Raw genomic sequence first — 17,584 nt, 5'->3', positions numbered from 1 at the left:
AAGAGAAGTTATTTGTCCAACCCGAAAGTAATTTCCTCTTCTCTAGCAAAATGTTTCTACCCATCCAGTAGTGCTGATAATGTGTAAGAAAAATTAGATTGAAAACCACTTTCCTTGTTTTTATTAACAGTGAGTTGTTTTACAGTTCTTACATGCTGTTGTGTTAATTTGTTTGTTTCCAGAGGCTACATTTAGATGTTGTTAACAGCAATAAAGAGAATATTACATTTGATCTAGAGTTCTGTCTTAATTCACAGGAGGAGATGCGAACAGAAGCTCGTCGGAAAAATCTCCTCATTCTAATTTTGCATTATTTAATGGAGGAAGGGTATGTTTTCTAAATAATAGTGCTCTACCCTTGTGGGATTGTGTGCACCTGACCTGTTGTACTGCATCTTCCTGTCCTCTGTTGGCGGAGTGGACAGTGTGGGCCTTTGGGTTGATGTGAGGAAGTGGTAAACTACCATGAGGTATCCTCACAGTTTGCTTTGCTAAATTGTTTCAGTTTCTGAAATAAAAATTCCCTATATAATTTAAAAATATTTTAGATCAACCAAAAAAGCTTATTAAAATAGAGTTTATACTTCTATAAAAATAGGACTTTGGACAGGTTAAAGATAACATTTGCTTACTAGTGCTATTGTTTGCTTCTTCTCTCAGAAATCAGAGTAAGATAATGACTCTCAGTTTTTTGATCTTTGTTTGTTTTGTTTTTAAATTGCCAGATATGTTGATGCTGCAAATGCTTTGGAACAAGAGACAAAATTAGGTTTACGTGGCTTTGAAGTTTGTGACAACATTGATCTTGAGACAATTTTGATGGAATATGAAAGCTACTATTTTGTAAAATTTCAAAAGTATCCTAAAATTACCAAAAAAGTCCTGGACACTGGTATGTGGCTCTGTTCCAAAAAGAAAGCTGTTGTTTCCAAAGTCTAAAATGTGTATTTCCCTGCTATGCTCACAACCTTTGTCATGTATGTCAGCATTTAATATTCCAACCCTTACAGTTACAGATCTGAAGTTCTAGCACACAAGGCACCAGAACTGAGAGACAGTTTTGAGCCCTTCTGTTTTCCTTTCTTTCCTTATATGAAGGAACTAGAAGGTGGAATTTTTCTGTCTTTTGAAATCTGCTTTGGTACCAGAAAATGTCAGCTAACCACAAAGCATTATGGCAAAGATATATTTATCCACTTTCTTCACAAAATATAACTTGGAGAAGCTGTAATAACAACTGTATGAGAATAAGAGCTTGAAGGATCTAGGTTTGGATTACGCATTAGGAAAAATTTCTTCATGGGAAGGGTTGTCAAACCCTGGCACAGGCTGCTCAAGGAAGTGGTGGAGCAATATCCCTGAAAGGGTTCAAAACACATGTGGATGTGGCACTAGGGGATGTGGGTCAGTGGTGACCACTGCAGGGATGGGGAAGTGATTGGACAGAATGGTCTTAGAGATGTTTTCCAGCTTAAAGAGTAATTATTTGCTTGAAAAAGGCAAGTACATCTAATACCTATGATTTGTGGTGTTACAAAGAAGAAGAAAAGCCCCTCAGGACAAAACAAAAAGTATTTGTTATGAGACAAGAGTGAAAATATATTATAAAGCATATTTTCACATTGTAGTCAAACTGAGCAGTAGGCAAGACTAAGTAAAAAGGAATTTGCAAAAAGCCACTCTTGGACACTTAAAAGCTCTCATTATGCATTTTTTGGTCAGTAAAGCTTCTCAGGCATGAAGCAGTCTGCTATTACCTAAGACCAGATTTGTGACTGTGCTGGTAGGGAGGCATCATCCTTTTTCCCTAAAGCATAAGCAGCTTCTTCTCCTGCACTGCGTGTAGTTTTCACCATGCCCTAAATTGTGCCTGTTGCCAGACTTGATATCTAAATAAAATCCTGGGTGTGGTGCTCCTTCTTGTTGAATTCTTTGCAGCACTCTTGGTGAGTCCTACAATAAAAGGTTGGTCATTTCCATGCTGAATTCCAGTTGGAGAAGTTGTAGATATACCCACAAGAGTACAGGTTGCTCCATGGGCTCTGCTGCCCCTAAACACAACATGTTTCCAAGCTCTATCAGGGAAAGAGCTGTTTGGGAAGGGTTATTTTGTGCAAGTGTGTGAGAATCATGAGTGGAAGAGCATTGTACTGAGAACGCTGAAAAGAGGTGTTTTGGAGCAACACCAACAGGGGCATGCTGGTAGCATACAAACCCTAGGCTGTATGAGTTCACATCTTGGCTTTGTGAGTTTGACATTTCGTGAAAAAAAAAAGCTCTTCTTTGACGGAAATTGTTTAAAATTATATAAATGCAAAAGATAATATAGTTTGATAACCCCTATTGCAACGTGACATTTATTCTGTCTTGTTATGTTGAACTTGATTCCTCTTCAGAGGAGTAAGGCAAATTAATATTTCCCAATTCAGCAATGAAAAAATTATTAGCATTAAATAAGCATTCTGTGTGATATATTAAATTATTGTACTTAATCTAATTTTTGGTGGTGTCTGTTTTACTGTGAACATGATACTGGTCTTAAAATGAAAGTAGAGAAACCAAAGACTGAATGAGCTAAAATGTAAAAAGCTTGAAGCAAAAGCATTCTCACCAACACCAGTTTGTTTTCTGTAACTTTTTGCAAGCTTGCAGTGCTTATAATCATGCTGTTCCTGTTTATGCATTATTATTTCCAAGGTCATTATCATGTGCTTAAAAATATTTTTAAAGAGAAAAAAATTGTTCAAATTGACCTCTTTTATATCTTTAATTATTTTCTATTTTAATATTAATTTTGCCTCAGCAGAAAATAAACAACAGCTGAGAAGTGGAGGAAGAGCAAGAAGGTGAGATATATGTGTGGGGTGTTTTTCTGGGCAGAAAATTTTCCTAGTAAAAGCAAACATACACAATGGTTAAAATAATGCTGTGATACCAGAGGAGTACCAAAGCCTAGAGCCATTCTCCTGACTGTGTGGTACATTTTTTCTGTATGTGCCAGGGGAAACTAGACAAATGGAGAGGTAGACAATTTACAGAGCTTCTGCAGTGTGGGTAAAGTGGGGTGGGGTGTTTGAAAAAAGTAAGCATTGAACTCTACTGTGATTGAAATTAACACCATAACTTCAGTGGAAGCAAAGTTAGCCTAAAACAGCTTTATTTGAAAGCTTTGGGTTTTAGTCTTCTGGTATTTTGAAAAAAATAAAAAAGGTAATGAAAGTCTTGCATTTTTTTTTCTTTTTTCTAGGACAGCAGCTTCCTCTCAGAATGTACCAAGGGTCAAACAACAGACAGTGCAACGATCAGTATCAAAAACTTCACCTGGGTGTACAGCAGAACCTAAATCCTCCACCAAGGAGAGCCCCACCCAGGTTTAAACATGTTTTATCTTGGCAGCAGTACAGTTGAAATTAATGGGATTTTTTTAGGGGAGTCTGTAAGCAGCAAGAGGGTGGGACTTAGACAATTAATAATTGGGCAACTAGTGGGTTTTACTGATTTTGTCAGTGAAGGATTATAGGTGCAGGACTTTGAGAGAAATTCTGGCCATGAGTTTGGGGGCAGTCACAGGCAAAAATTAGAGGAAAAGGAGGCATATAATCCAACCTATACTCTGACTGAAACTGTGATTGAAAGCAACCAGAGGTTTTTTTCCATGAATACCAATATATTCATCCTTTAGTGCCAGAAAACAAAACAAACAAGTAAAGAATGAAGTACTATCAGTTGTAAGCATCTTCACAGTGCATAAGTGGTTTGAGACTGGGGGAATACTTTGGGTCTGTAATGTTTAGGTTTGAGAATCTCATTTTGTTGAGATTGCTGTGAAATCTACATTATTATCATCCCTTTACAGAGGGTGGACAGGATCAGGAATTTGGTGGGCAAGCACTGTATCAATTGCAGCCTTTTTTTTTAAGGGCCTGGCTATATTTCTGCATCAAGAAGAGCTCTTCTCTGACCTATTGCTACCCCTAAGAATACCCCAGAACTTTGCCTTTTGGATTTTACAGCAATAACTGCTGTGAAGTTACTAAAATAGCTCCTAGAATAGCTCCTTATTTCTGAGTTGACATGCTGTGCCTTTTACTTGACCTGTCATTTCCACTCTTCATAAGAGTTGCTTCTTATGTAAAATGCAGTTTTGTGCTCAGTACATGGAATAACTTCACTGCTGAGCTCCAGAGCCTTGGCTTTCACTGCTGTCACCAGTCAGGTGAAGTCCAGTTAAATCTACAGTGATGTTTAAATGATCAGTATTTCTCTTGGAACTTCATCGGGGCCTGTGTGAAGAGAGGGAATGATACATATAATGTAATACCTTCAATTGATTTAGTTGGCAACACGTCTGTTTTAAAAGGGATTTTTCTTTAGGATAGTGATGGTGCAGATGCTCTGGATCAATCTGATTTTGGCTTAAACATCTCAGGAATCAGCAAAACTGGAGGAGACAGTTCTCACCCAGGAAAGGTTGGTGGAAACCTGGTATGTGGTTTCTCAGAAAAATACCTATGTGGAGAAAAAAAAATCACAGAGGTTTTCAAAAATATCAAATGGAAGGGTTTTTAGTCTATTTTTATATAAAAATGTTTCTGTATAGTCAGCTGAAGAATCAGTTTTATAATTTTATATTAAAAGTACCTCCTTTGCATAGGAGGGACTTTTTGCATTAAATACTATTTCAGACATACTCAGAGAGGAATATTTCTTTTTTTAAAGCCTGGTAATAAATAACTATGACTGAAGGTAAGTTTTGAATTCCTGAATGAGGTAATGAAAGGCTCTGCAGTTCTGTTATTGAATTGACTGAGTTCTATCCCTATTGCTACCATGGTTTTTGGGATAATTTTTTGCCATAATTAGGACTGTATATGCAGAAAGGAAACACACTGTTGTAATTGCAAGCAAAATTTAGTCCAGTGTATTTTTAAGAGTAGTGTTACCATTGTGTCTACAGCAACATTTTTTTCTCCTTTAGGGCCAAATAATTGACTTCCGCAAGATGATTCAGGATGCTGTCAGAGTGTCACCAGATGGAATTCCCTTGAATAGCCTTAATTGTGATCCAGATCCATCAGTAAGTGTTGTGTTCATATTTCCGTGAACAGAAAAAAATTAAGTTTTGCACAACCAGGAACAAAACAAAATACTGCAACAAGCTTGTTTTTGTTCCCAAGTGCTAAAAAAGGCCTTGGATTTCTGAGAGGTGTACTTCCTCCTTGAAGGGACAGCCATACTTGATAGTGGTGTAATTTAATGACAGTTGTTTATGTTTACATGAAAGCAGGCAACAAATAAAAATGAGGCCTTAAGATGAAAAAAAATTGCAGACACCTGCTGAAGTTCTGGGGGTGAAATCCTGGTTCCTTTCAGCTCAGTATGTCTCTAGCATTTGCCTCAGCTGAGACGACAGAATTTTGATGGTTGAGATAAGGTTTCTGTAAACACTCCAGACACAAGCCAGAACTTATATAGTGCATCCAGCTTGCATGGTGCTTGTCTGCCTAGGAACTTGCTACACTGGAAGAAACTATCCAAAAAGAAAATGTTGCAAAACAGGAACCTATGGTTATATTTTTCATTCCTTTTAATCTATGTAGGGCATATTTAGTACTATAAATGCAATAAGAAAGCTGCTTATTTTAATGTTGATTAGGGTTAGATTCTGTCAGAGGAAAACATGACACTGCAAATATGGTTTACTTTAAAATTTGTATTATTACACATATTTCTGCAACTTTAACAGTTGATATTACTATGATGCATCAGTTTTTAAAAATATACATAATAGTTTGCCTAAAAATACTCGCAGTCTGACAGGAGCTTATGTTTTTCTCTTTTAGGAACGATTATTGAAACCTCTTAGTGCTTTTACTGGCATGACTGGTGAGATGAGAGAACTTGCAGTGGTTGTAAGCAAAGTAAGAACAGATCTTCATGTCAGTTGTAGAGAGATGTTAGTTATCTTTGTCATCTGGGAATGCTATTTGTCTTTTTACTGTCACTGATAGTGCTCATTCTTGAATTTGCAGATTATTTTTCCCTCCACATAGCTCCCCAACAAGTAATTTCTTTACATGTAATGATGTTTCTTTCTGATGTACAATGGGTGGAAATAATTAAGTCCATTCCTTTCTAATGGGAACAGGTAATTTAATCATGTTGTGCAGACTGTCATGGCATTCCTCTTTGCTACAAAAGAAAGTGCAATACTTCAGTGGAGAGATCTAAATATATTAGCTAAAACCAACTATTATCTAGTGTTTTATCTAGCTGTGATCAGGCAGTGGGAAAAGCCTTGATTCCACCTTCAGGTGAAGTTTCCATTCCAGGCATAGGGCTGTAGTCAGTGTGGGTGGTGTGCCAGTATCACAGCAATATCTGAATTCTGAATGTATCTACTAGATAGCATCTACCAAAATTACTATTAAACTATGGTATTCCTGCATGGTTTAGAATCAGAGAATCATTTATGTTGGAAAAGCCATCTCAGGTCATCAGGTCAAACCATTCTGACAGCACTGCCAAGGCCACCACTAACCCATGTCCCCAGATGCCACATAAATATCACTTTTAAACCCCAGGGATGAGGATTCCACCACTGCCCTAGGCAGCCTGTGCCAAGGCTTGAAAAACCTTTCCACGAAGGAATTGCTTCTGATGTCCACCCTGAGCCTTCCCTGGCCCAGCCTGAGGCCGTTCCCTCTCCTCCTGTCCCTGTTCCCTGGGAGCAGAGCCCGACCCCCCGGCTGTCCCCTCCTGTCAGGAGCTGTGCAGAGCCACAAGGTCCCCCTGAGCCTCCTTTTCTCCAGGCTCAGCCCCTTCCCAGCTCCCTCAGCCCCTCCTGGGGCTCAGCCCCTTCCCAGCTCCGTTCCCTGCCCTGGACATGCTGCAGCCCCTCCGTGTCTCTCTTGTCCTGAGGGGCCAGAGCTGTCCCCAGCACTGGAGGTGTCTCAGCAGTGCCAGCACAGGGACGGGCACTGCCTGGGGCTGTGTCACACCCTGGCTGGGACAGCCCAGGGGCCACTGGTCCAGTACTTGTCCTGTGCCTTGCTTTGTGCAGCCTGCACGATCTGCACTCCCTGTGCATTCTCACGTGGTGCAGTGGAGAGATGCTGTAACTGTGGGCTCTGCAAGCAGTGCCCTCATCCCAGCACTGCCAGAGCAACATCAATAATACACCATATCCCAGGGCAGACTTGGGGATTCTTCCAGATTGGGCAACATGACCCCTGGAAGGAACCACAGCATTGTCAGCAGCCTTTTATTTCACTCCTGGGTTGAAGCAAAGCCCAACGAACAAGCCCTGGTCTGCTGGGGATCCGTGGCTGCAGCACACAAAAATGCTTAGCATCCACCACTTTTGGATGAGTCATTCATCCAAAATAATTCACTACCACAGTGTTTGGTAGTGTTGTGACTTTCTGGATATAAATATAATGAGTGGTATCAGCTTGAATAAATCTGCTTGTAATCATCTTTCTAAAAAGCCTGGAAGATTTTTGCACAGATTTTTATATCTGTGTATGGCCAAAATTCTTGGTCCGCAAGTTTTGTATTTGATGTTTAGTAGAACTTAAGAAATGTCTTAGGAAATTTCCAGCCTTAAAGTAAGAAAATTCTCATTTGTTTCAATTCCTGTCTGGTCTTTTATTTATGGTAGACCTTTAAAATAATGTTGTTCTTGCTGCTACATTACCAAAAAAAGCAATAAAAGATAGCTTTCCATTTGTTATGGTGTGTTTTTTGAATTGTGCTCCATTATGGTATGTTCCTAGTTGCTATGGTAATCAACACTGTATAAATCAATACAAATAAATAGCATGTTATATCTATTTCATAACACAATCTAATTTAATTTGGAAACAGTTATGTAAGTCTCTACTTAATAGCAGAAATCTGATTCATCTTAATTCACTGTTAATAGACAGGGAAAGTGTAATCTACTCTATATAAATAAATTTTTCTAATTGTATTAACTTTTCCCCTTGGATGCAACCACATAATTTTTCTTCAGTCTGTGTGGACTATTTTTGTTGGAAAGCAGAATTTATCCTGAGTATTTGTTCTGAGGATGCAATATTTTTTTGCAGAACAATTAGCCCCTGGAACACAAAGCCACAAAATATTATGAAGGCAAATTGAAAGATTCATAGAAGATTTGAAAAGTTTGATGAATTAAATTAAATTAATTTAGTGAGTGTTTCAGGGCATAGACTAATTACCATCTATCTTTTGATAGACTCGTAGGGGAAAAATTTCTTCCTGTTGCAGTTTCTCACAGCTTTTCTTGCAGCATATAAAATCTTGCACACAGTGGAGTAAATAGAAATTCTTCACTGTACTTACAACACAAGAAATAACATAAGTAATATTTATTGACATTATAATAGGTAATAACGTAAGTAATAGGTGCAAGCATAAAGTTACTGAGCATCGAGTTTAAAAAAAGAACAAAATATATTTACATTGGACATGAGTGAGCTGTGGAACTTGTGACTATAAAATAAGCATGTTTAAAAGAGGGAAGAAAAATTCACTGAAGAATGAGTGTCAAAGGGTGTTTCAGCTGAAAGATTCAGATGTAATTTGAATTACTGAAGTCCATTGATGGGTGTCAACTTGAACCAATGTATCACTATGATTACTTCTTTTTTTAAACATCCAATACTTGTAGGAGTAAAGACAAAATATTAGGGTTGATAAACCTTCGTATCACCAAACTAACAGAAAACAGACCTGAAGAAGATCTGCTCAGCATCTACATTTGCTAGGATTACATTAGGGAAACTGGGGCCTGGAGGGGAAGTAATTACTGTGGATGCTTCCCTCCTGGGAGGTCCTTGGTACCTAGGGTTAAATAATATAGCCTGTATCACTTAACAGCACCACTATTTTATCCCTGAGTCAATCCTTTTACTTTGCCAGAGTCATTACCCGACTGCAGAAGGAGTTTTGCTAACAAGATGTGATGTGTGTTGCAGGACATTTATCTCCATAAGCCGAATGTGAAGTGGGATGATATTATAGGACTGGATGCAGCTAAAAGGCTGGTCAAGGAAGCAGTTGTTTACCCCATAAAGGTAAGGTGCTAAATAGCTTTGGCAAAACCAGTGTTGGGCTTGTTAGCTTGTTTCCTTACAATTACAGTGATTTAGGGTTCTCAGTATTTCTGTGATTTTGTAGGCCATTTGTGTTAGAGCTGTTGGTGTTCCTGTTTAATGCCAGAACTATTCCTGTTCTATCTGAAATGGCACCTGCATTCTTCTACAGGAAAATTACCTTTCAGTATTAATATTGTAAAAGGTTCAATTCTTTGGCACCTTTGGCATTGTAAGAAGTGCTGGATTTCACCTATATTAATTCCATGAAAAATGACTTACAAAAGAGAATGTCACATCTACTGCACTTGAAAAAAAGAAACAAACACTGGAATCAGATTTCAAATAATAAATTGCATTTAAAACAGCATTTTTCTCAGTACTCAGATCATACATGTCACATTGTTTTGGTGTGGTTTTATGCCTCTCTTCAAATTTCTTATGTTTCTTGAATGTGCTAGGAGCAGTGAAAGTAAGGACTACAATCCCTTGAAGTTTGTTTTAGATTATATATTTTAAATATCTGAATTACTTTCCTACAGTATCCAGAACTGTTTACTGGCATTCTGTCCCCTTGGAAAGGATTATTGCTCTATGGACCGCCAGGTATGGAGAGCTTTTTGCCACATCTTTGTGTTTGTCTTGTTTTGTCCTATGGATAAATCATCAATGGTAATTAGATCAGATTGTTAAGAAAGAACATGCTCTGTACATAAATTAAAAGAAGAGAATGTTGGATGGTTTTGTTCATCTCTGACACTCAAACCTGGCCTTCCTTGTGAGCCTTGGCTGTTTTTATACCCAAATCTTCCAGAGACAGCACTTTCACTAGCAATTCAGGGAATGAAGTCTCAGATCTCTGTTTTTACTCAGCTTGGACCATTTTAATCAAGTTTGGCGTGATCCTATGATATGTTAATAAATCTGCCATGGACTTACCTCCATACTGAAAAATGTCCTTCCTTCTGCTTTTCAGGATTATTTTGGGAATGGGGTGGAAGCTTTGCCTTCTTCTAGCAGGGTGTTTTCCTTGTTAGTGCAGCTTCCCTGCTCTCATTGCCCCTCTTTGACACCAGGATGTGGCTGGAAGGGGGCAGAGGGCACAAGAACCAGCTGAGTCAGGTTGCAGAGCATCTCTCTGCAATGAAATCCCTTTGTTCCTGTGAATGTTTGGGTGTTCTGCCACAGAAGGCATCTTACCATTTCAGCATGCACTACATCAGGATGTGGAGAATCTGCATTTGCAGTTGTGTATTACCTGAGTTTCTCCAAACAATCCTGAAAGGGACACAGAATGTTCTGAGGGCTGAAGCCTCCTGCTCTGGAGCCAGCCTGGCAGAGCTGGGGCTGTTCCCCTGCACAAGAGAAGCTCCAGGGAGAGCTCAGAGCCCCTGCCAGGGCCTCAAGGGGCTCCAGGAGAGCTGCACAGGACTGGGGACAAGGCAGGCAGGGACAGCACACAGGGAATGGCTCCCACTGCCAGAGGGCAGGCACAGATGGGAGATTGGGGATTAGGAATTGCTGGCTGGGAGGGTGGGCAGGCCCTGGCACAGGGTGCCCAGAGCAGCTGGGGCTGTCCCTGGATCCCTGGGAGTGTCCCAGGCCAGGCTGGATGAGGCTTGGAGCAACCTGGGACAGTGGAAGATGTGTCTGGTCATTGCAGGGTGTTGGTCTCTATGGCATTTAAAGGTCCCTTTCAACCCAAACCATTCTATGAGTTTTTTATTGGTTTTACCTGACTTGTAGTAGGATTTTATTCAATCATTCACATTTTATTTCTTTGGAGAGTGAATTTCTCAAACACTGTTGTTTGTAGGTACTGGAAAAACTTTGCTTGCTAAGGCTGTTGCCACAGAATGCAATACAACCTTTTTCAACATATCAGCATCCACCATTGTCAGCAAATGGAGGGGTGATTCAGAAAAACTTGTCCGGGTAAGAATTCCTTTCCCATTCATTATGCTTTAACAAATATCACACTCCCCCTTGAAGAACTTGGGTTCAGCACAGAACTGGAAACAAGTGTTCCTCTGATACTCATAGTCTTTCCTGATTTAGACAAAACATGACTTCGATTATACCTACTTCTGAAAGCAGGAATAACATAACTTCTGCAGAAATCTTGTAATGCATTCTTGCTGTGAGACTTCAGTTCTGTAATGTAAGATGGAGCAGATGTTCTGAAGGCAGCAAAGATCATTGACTGCCTGATCAGAAGTCAATCGGAGTTCCAAACTAGTGTGTGCTTAGTGCTCTTCAGAGCACTTCACATCCATTTTGCAAGGGTTGGCCCCTAGGCACTGTGCAAAATGTAATCTAGATTCCCAAATTCCTAATTGTTCTTCATGGCAAAATGGGCAAAGAACTCCCTTGTCAGAAAGGTCTTCCAGTCAAATGCAGATGTAATGTTGTTTCAAGGAAGGTAATTTGCTGGCAAATGGATAAATGCATTCTTGTGTATAAACTAGCAAAGAGTCTGCATGGTTCAGCTGTGGTACAAAAAAAGTCAGGGATTCAGGTATAGCATCCTTGCCCATCTGAATCTCTCCATAACATCCACCAGCTCAGTGGAAATCCACAAGCCCTTAACCTGCCTTACCCTCATCTCTTGGCCTGCACTTCAGGTAAATGCAGAGCTCTTGGAAACCAATAACCACAGCAATCTGTTCTCTGCAAATGGCATTGTTTGTCTCTCTTGAAGTGTGGGCAATGTCTGCAGCACACACCCTCGTCCTGCCTCCTATGTCCTTTAAAATTGCATATTTTTCTTCTGACATTCTTCTATCTTACTGATTCTCTTAACATCTGTCTCAATAGCTTCCTGGAATTTTCTCTTCTGGCAGGAGTATGTGGGGACAATCTGGTTTCTGCTACCATGATAGAGAAGGCTTTTGTGAACATGCTATAGCACATGCATTGATATTTGTGGCATTTTTCCCTAAATTAAACTTATGGCAGAATCAAAAATGAAGTAAGATTGTGGATCAGGAGAGCTCTAAGAAAAGTATTGTGTGAATTTTTATCCTAAAATCCCATGTTGCTGGTGAAAGGGAAGTATACAGGGGTTTGTGGTCATTTAGAGGCATATCCTCTCATCCTATTTTGCTCAGTACTACACTGTATTTCTGTGATTTTATGTTTTTATATATTATATTTCTAGTAAAATTTTATACTGGTCATGGTCTACTTGTTGCTCTGGGCAAATGACTTAAACCCTGCTTTTCATGCTCAAAGTGATGAAAATAATATGTATCTTTTAAAATATTATTTTTTTCAAGTGTTCAGATTTAAAAGTGCTGGACTAATATATATTAATAGTGATACTTATCTAAAAACTCCAAAACCACTTTACTCAAGAAGAACTGACAGTGATTTCTTACTCCTAACACAGGCCTCTCCATGTTTATGGAAAATTAGATGAAACTTCGTTCTCCAAAGAGCAGATCCACATTTTTTGTTTCAGCTTTCAGTCCATTTTTAAAATTGTGATTGTTCAAGCAATTTATGTTTGTTTTGATCAGGAAAAAAAAAATGAGTGCTTGATTCTTATCAAAAGAATCAGTGCATTTTCTTTCATTATGCTTTAGCTGACCTGCATTTTTTTTCCTCAAATCCTTATTTTTAAAAAAAAAGTACAAATGGAACAACAACAAAAGGCACATGTTTAATCTCAGTAACAATTTAGGAGTTCCCAGAATCCTCTGATGGATCATTTTCTTCTATCCCATTATTCTCAGGGTACTCTGATAGGATTTAGACAGAAAGATTTACACATAAAGACAGGATTACAAGGCTATGTTCTTTATATCTCCTTTATAAAACCTCTCAGATTTTGAGAGGATTCAGGAACCCTCAGCTTGCCCAGAGCTTTTTTCTAGCAGATATCCCTTGGGATGTGGGTGCTGTTAATTTATCTTCTTTGCCAGTTCACTTTAGTACCTTCTTGTGTTAGTTTCTCCTTCACATTTACTCTTCTCTCTGACAGGTGTTGTTTGAGCTCGCCCGGTACCATGCTCCTTCCACAATTTTCCTGGATGAGCTGGAGTCAGTTATGAGTCAAAGAGGCACTGTTCCTGGGTAACTGGTGGGACCATTTTGGGATTAAAAGAGAGAGGTTCCGTGGTTGTGCCAGTCACAGCTGACAGCTTCTGTGAGAATTAGCAAGGGGCAGCAAGGGGGAAGGAGGTGCAGGGCTTTATAACCAGTTGTGCTGTACTTTAAAGGGATTTGAAATAGAAATAAAGGGCAGTGGTGAGGGAAACAGCATACCTGCTGTAGTTAGAGGAAAGTAAGAAGCATTATTTTGTGACACTGTGAACATAGGCATAGCAGAGTAATAGGGAGTGTACACAGTGGAATGGTGTTTTCATTAGTGACAGATTTTGGTGGCATTCTCAGGACTTCCTGTTGCAGGATTGGGATTGTGTTGTTACTTGAATCCAATATTCAAGACAGTTTATAGTTAAAAAACACATTTAAAAAGGTTAGGGATGGGAAAGAAGCCAGACAAATATAAAAATATTATTACAACCATTAGGAACCCATTACAGGGGATTTTATGTACAGTGAATTACATGATCACTTTATATGTATTATATTGTATGTCTGTATTGTTTGCTTACTATTTGTAAATAGAATATGCCCTATTGTAAAGCTGCTACTTGTAGTCATTCTCACTTAATAGATGCAAATTATGAGCCAAATTTGTCCTTCATTAGTACATTTAAAAGCTCTCATTAACATCACTGGGTTATATAGTCTAATAAGGACTTTTATCCTAGATGCTGTACTTACTTTTACATGTACTTATTAATTACTGACTTGGCATTGATGTTTGAATGCTTTTGCAGGAATAAGTCATTAAATCTGAACTGCAGCCCTTGCCATCTAAGGTCCTGCTGTTTTCCCTGGGCTTGATCCAGGAGTTTCCAAGAGCTTCACATCTGGAACCAAGAGTTCCAGCTGGTTTTCTGCAAAAAAAATTACCTGTATTGGGGCCAGAGTTCTTAGTACTTTGCTTAAGTTCTCCCTTTTTTAAGAAGGATCCTTTCTGTGTGGTCTCTGCCCCTTTCTTAATTCATATCAGTATAGTGTATTTTTCTGTTTTATTTTGATAGAACATTTTGCAAAATGTTGAATTCAGTAGTAGTTTTATCTTCTTGTAGCCACTTCATATTCACTCACAGAAAAATGCTATCCTGAAGAGGTAGGTGCACCAGTTATTTAATCGCAACTATCACATTATAAGAATTCCCTGCTATAGATCAATCAACCAGTCAATCAATTGAAGCCCTAGCTATTTTGCAGTAAATGTTGGTCTTGCATGGAGATTAACATGAAGAAAAAAACAGATAAATATTTTCTTTGGATTCCGTTATAGTGAATTGTCCTCACTTTAATGCACTGAAAAGAGTCCATTTAAGTAATCATTAGAAAGCTTGACTTTAATGCTTAGATGTTAGCTAATGGAGCTTAATCATGCTTTGTACTGGGGCAAAACTGTGACAAGGGCTCAGTTGCTGTGAATGACACTGTATAAATAAAGATGATTAATGCACTGAGCAAATAATATTTCTCTGAATCTTGGTAGTGGTGAACATGAAGGAAGTCGGCGGATGAAAACAGAATTACTGGTGCAGATGGATGGCTTGGCCCGATCTGATGATCTTGTATTTGTTTTAGCAGCTTCCAATCTGCCATGGTAAGAGATCCAGAGAGTACATTTTGAATACATTTTCATGAGCTTCTAAGCACAGATAAAGATTTTATTTAGACTTCTGCAGAAAAAGCCTTGATATTTGGTTAAAGCATTTAAAGATTAATTTGGAGCTTTTACTTTTAAACTCTTCAATTCTTGCTATTTGTGTCACATGAGAATAATCCATAATAAAGTCAACATATGCTGGTCGTACCAGCTGCTAATATTTAAAATGGAGTATTTGACTTTATGGGCAAGTTATTTACTATGTTTAAGCTAAGAAGGGTTTTCAGCCTGGAACTGTAAGGTGCTTAAAACATCTGGCACTTAGAAGGATACTCCATAAATAGGAATGTTGGATTTTATTAGTATCAAATGTGACTTTGAAAAGTTGAGGGACAAAATTCTCTAGTTTCTTCAACACAATTTAGTATAGAAAAAAAACCAGTTTAATATTGGAACTGTGAAATTTCATCAAGCAGGACAGGATGTGTATTGGGAACAAGACAAGTTGGAGAGGATAAGGAAGGGAGGTAACATTTGTAATGTAAGAACTGTGGGTGCTCAGGAGAGGAGCTGCTGATCCTCACAGCACTGAGATCTTTCTGGATACCCTTGTCCCTAAAGGCACATGGACCAAAGTGGGTCTATTCCCCTCTCACATGGAGAAGAGCACAGGCTTGGGTCAGAACGGAGAAGACAGCAGTCCTGTGTCCAGGGAACTTCAAGCCATGGTCTGGGAGTCATTTGTTGGAGCCCAGTGGGAGGTGTTCCTGGAATGATCTTGTGTGAGCAGCAGTTCAGCAGCATTTCAAGAGGCAAAACTTGAAATTTGACTTAAAGGTGCTTTGTTTAGTGAGATGACACTTGCTCAGCTCTCCAGTGTGACAGACACAGAGCAGGGCACCTAAAACCAGCTGGGAGCCAGAGAGGGCTGTGTGCCTACAAAGCCACAGGCTTCATTTATGGACTGCTTTTCAAGATGAGTGATTTTTGGCTGACTTTTACAAAGTTGCCATGAGGACAGATGTTGGAAAAGTCTCTCTTTGTGACTGGAGAGCTCTGGGTTGTGATCAGCAGACTTTTGGGATTGTCGTGAGTCTGAATTTCACTGGCTGTGTAATCACAGCTGCTTCCTTTTAAGTACTTATGATAAGTCTAAAGTCCTAGAGCATATATTATTTTGAACATAAAAATGCACATTTTGGTTGTGCATATCACCAAATATCCTCTCACAAAGTCTGTGGTAATATTTATTCCCCTTGTGAGCTGATCCCCTTTTTGTCAGGCCTGGCTGAAAAGGTGCAGGGAATAGGCAGATAGAATTAAACAACAGAAGAGGAGTTTTTGCTCGAGACTTGAGGCTTAAAGATAATATTTTCAATCAGTTCCATATGGCAGGTAAGCCTAGCTTGTCTTGTCTAGGGTTTTCACGCTCTTTAAATGAAGGCATGGCTGTGTGAATACCTAAATAGAAGTTGCATAGAAGTAGTTGTACTAAGTTAGGCTGGTCCCTATACTAGCCCAAAAGTGTGACTATAGAGCCACAATGGGGCTTTTTTTTATAGCCATAATAGCAAAGTCTATGTGTTGGTTTCAGGGATTTATGTCATGGACAAACTCATACATTTAAATCAGTGCAAAATCCACCCCATTTTGTTACAGTATCTACATAAAAGGAACTGAGCTGAATTTGATTTGTGTTCCAATTGTGTAAGAAAATGCTGAAAAAATAACTGCTCTCTGTGTAAACAGTTAAGTTTGAAAGTGAATTAATACAGTATTAATACTTTTGTCTCTTTGTTAGTAGTACACTATAAATATTTACATTATTGCAGCATTGTTGCCCTTTCAGAAGAAGCTCTGAGCAGTGCATTGCATCTGTGTTTCTTAAATTATCCTGTGAGATAATTATCCATGCAGAGAGATTTTTGAATATGTTTTGTTACCCTGTATCTGCCTTACACAATCAATAAGATTTTTGGGAAGTTGTGTAAAATACACGGAATTCAGTTTTAAGTATTTTACATATTTGATTTTTGATCATTTTGTAGTACTGAAGTTCTGATTTCTGCAAAATTGCTTCCTTGAAACATCCAAAATGACAGCCTTTGTTTAAGGTTGAGACAAAACTACAAGGTTTCTGTTTTGAGGGACCTGCCCTGAAAGAAAGCAGTCTGTGTTGGAACAAGAGTGTCAGCTGGAGTGTTCAGTTTTGAAAGTTTTATACCTGAGACTGTAGAATTTCCTTTTGGACTTTTTCTCTTGTCTGGTGGAAATGTGCCTACCACATAGAAAATGCTTTAAGAAGGGGCTGGGCAAATGCTTAGAAAGGTGTTTGAGGGGGATGGAAAGCCTGATGAAAGCCTGAGCTTTCACGTCACTGGGGTTCTCCAGCCTCGAGGAATTCGGGATTATCTGCCTCCAGAGAGGTCTTCAGGTTTTAAACCTCTTTTAGGATCCTAACTAAATATTTACAGATTATTTTTATGAATATTAGGTGACATTTAGCCCTACTGTCAGACCTAGACTTCATCTCCACAGGAATATTTCATTAAAAATTTTCAAAATACCTACTGCTACCTAAGTTGTGGCTTCACAGCACGGCCCTGTGCTCTTGCAAACATTTGTTGTTAAGCTGGATTTAAAGAGATTTATTTAACATGGATATTTATTGATCAGGGAAAAAAAAACTTAGTACCAAGCTGCTTTTAGAAGAATGAAAAGAAGCCTAAACAAAGCTCTTTACACTGTCCTAAGCTGCACTGCAGCTATTGATCTTCCT

General features: G+C 38.8%; 1 protein-coding gene across 3 annotated transcripts in view; it reads left to right on the top strand.

The window, feature by feature from the left end:
- The window catches only part of KATNAL2 (katanin catalytic subunit A1 like 2), a 28,229-nt gene that overhangs the window by 6,087 nt on the left and 4,558 nt on the right, over positions 1–17,584 (top strand). The window contains exons 2-13 of one of the 3 annotated variants that reach the window (XM_077790033.1): positions 258–328; positions 726–892; positions 2,807–2,846; positions 3,248–3,371; positions 4,375–4,470; positions 4,979–5,077; positions 5,844–5,921; positions 8,985–9,083; positions 9,644–9,707; positions 10,918–11,036; positions 13,087–13,178; positions 14,692–14,802. In XM_077790033.1, the coding sequence (XP_077646159.1) occupies positions 258–328; positions 726–892; positions 2,807–2,846; positions 3,248–3,371; positions 4,375–4,470; positions 4,979–5,077; positions 5,844–5,921; positions 8,985–9,083; positions 9,644–9,707; positions 10,918–11,036; positions 13,087–13,178; positions 14,692–14,802 (1,160 nt within the window). Of the gene's footprint in view, positions 1–257; positions 329–725; positions 893–2,806; positions 2,847–3,247; positions 3,372–4,374; positions 4,486–4,978; positions 5,078–5,843; positions 5,922–8,984; positions 9,084–9,643; positions 9,708–10,917; positions 11,037–13,086; positions 13,179–14,691; positions 14,803–17,584 lie in introns of all 3 variants that reach the window. The other 2 variants (XM_077790032.1, XM_077790034.1) reach the window with 2 other exon arrangements.

The sequence above is a fragment of the Lonchura striata genome, chromosome Z (genome assembly GCF_046129695.1).
Source record: "Lonchura striata isolate bLonStr1 chromosome Z, bLonStr1.mat, whole genome shotgun sequence".
Classification (NCBI taxonomy): domain Eukaryota; kingdom Metazoa; phylum Chordata; class Aves; order Passeriformes; family Estrildidae; genus Lonchura; species Lonchura striata.
The sequence above is the reverse complement of the archived record's forward strand: the minus strand, read 5'-3'. Positions and strand labels throughout refer to the sequence as shown.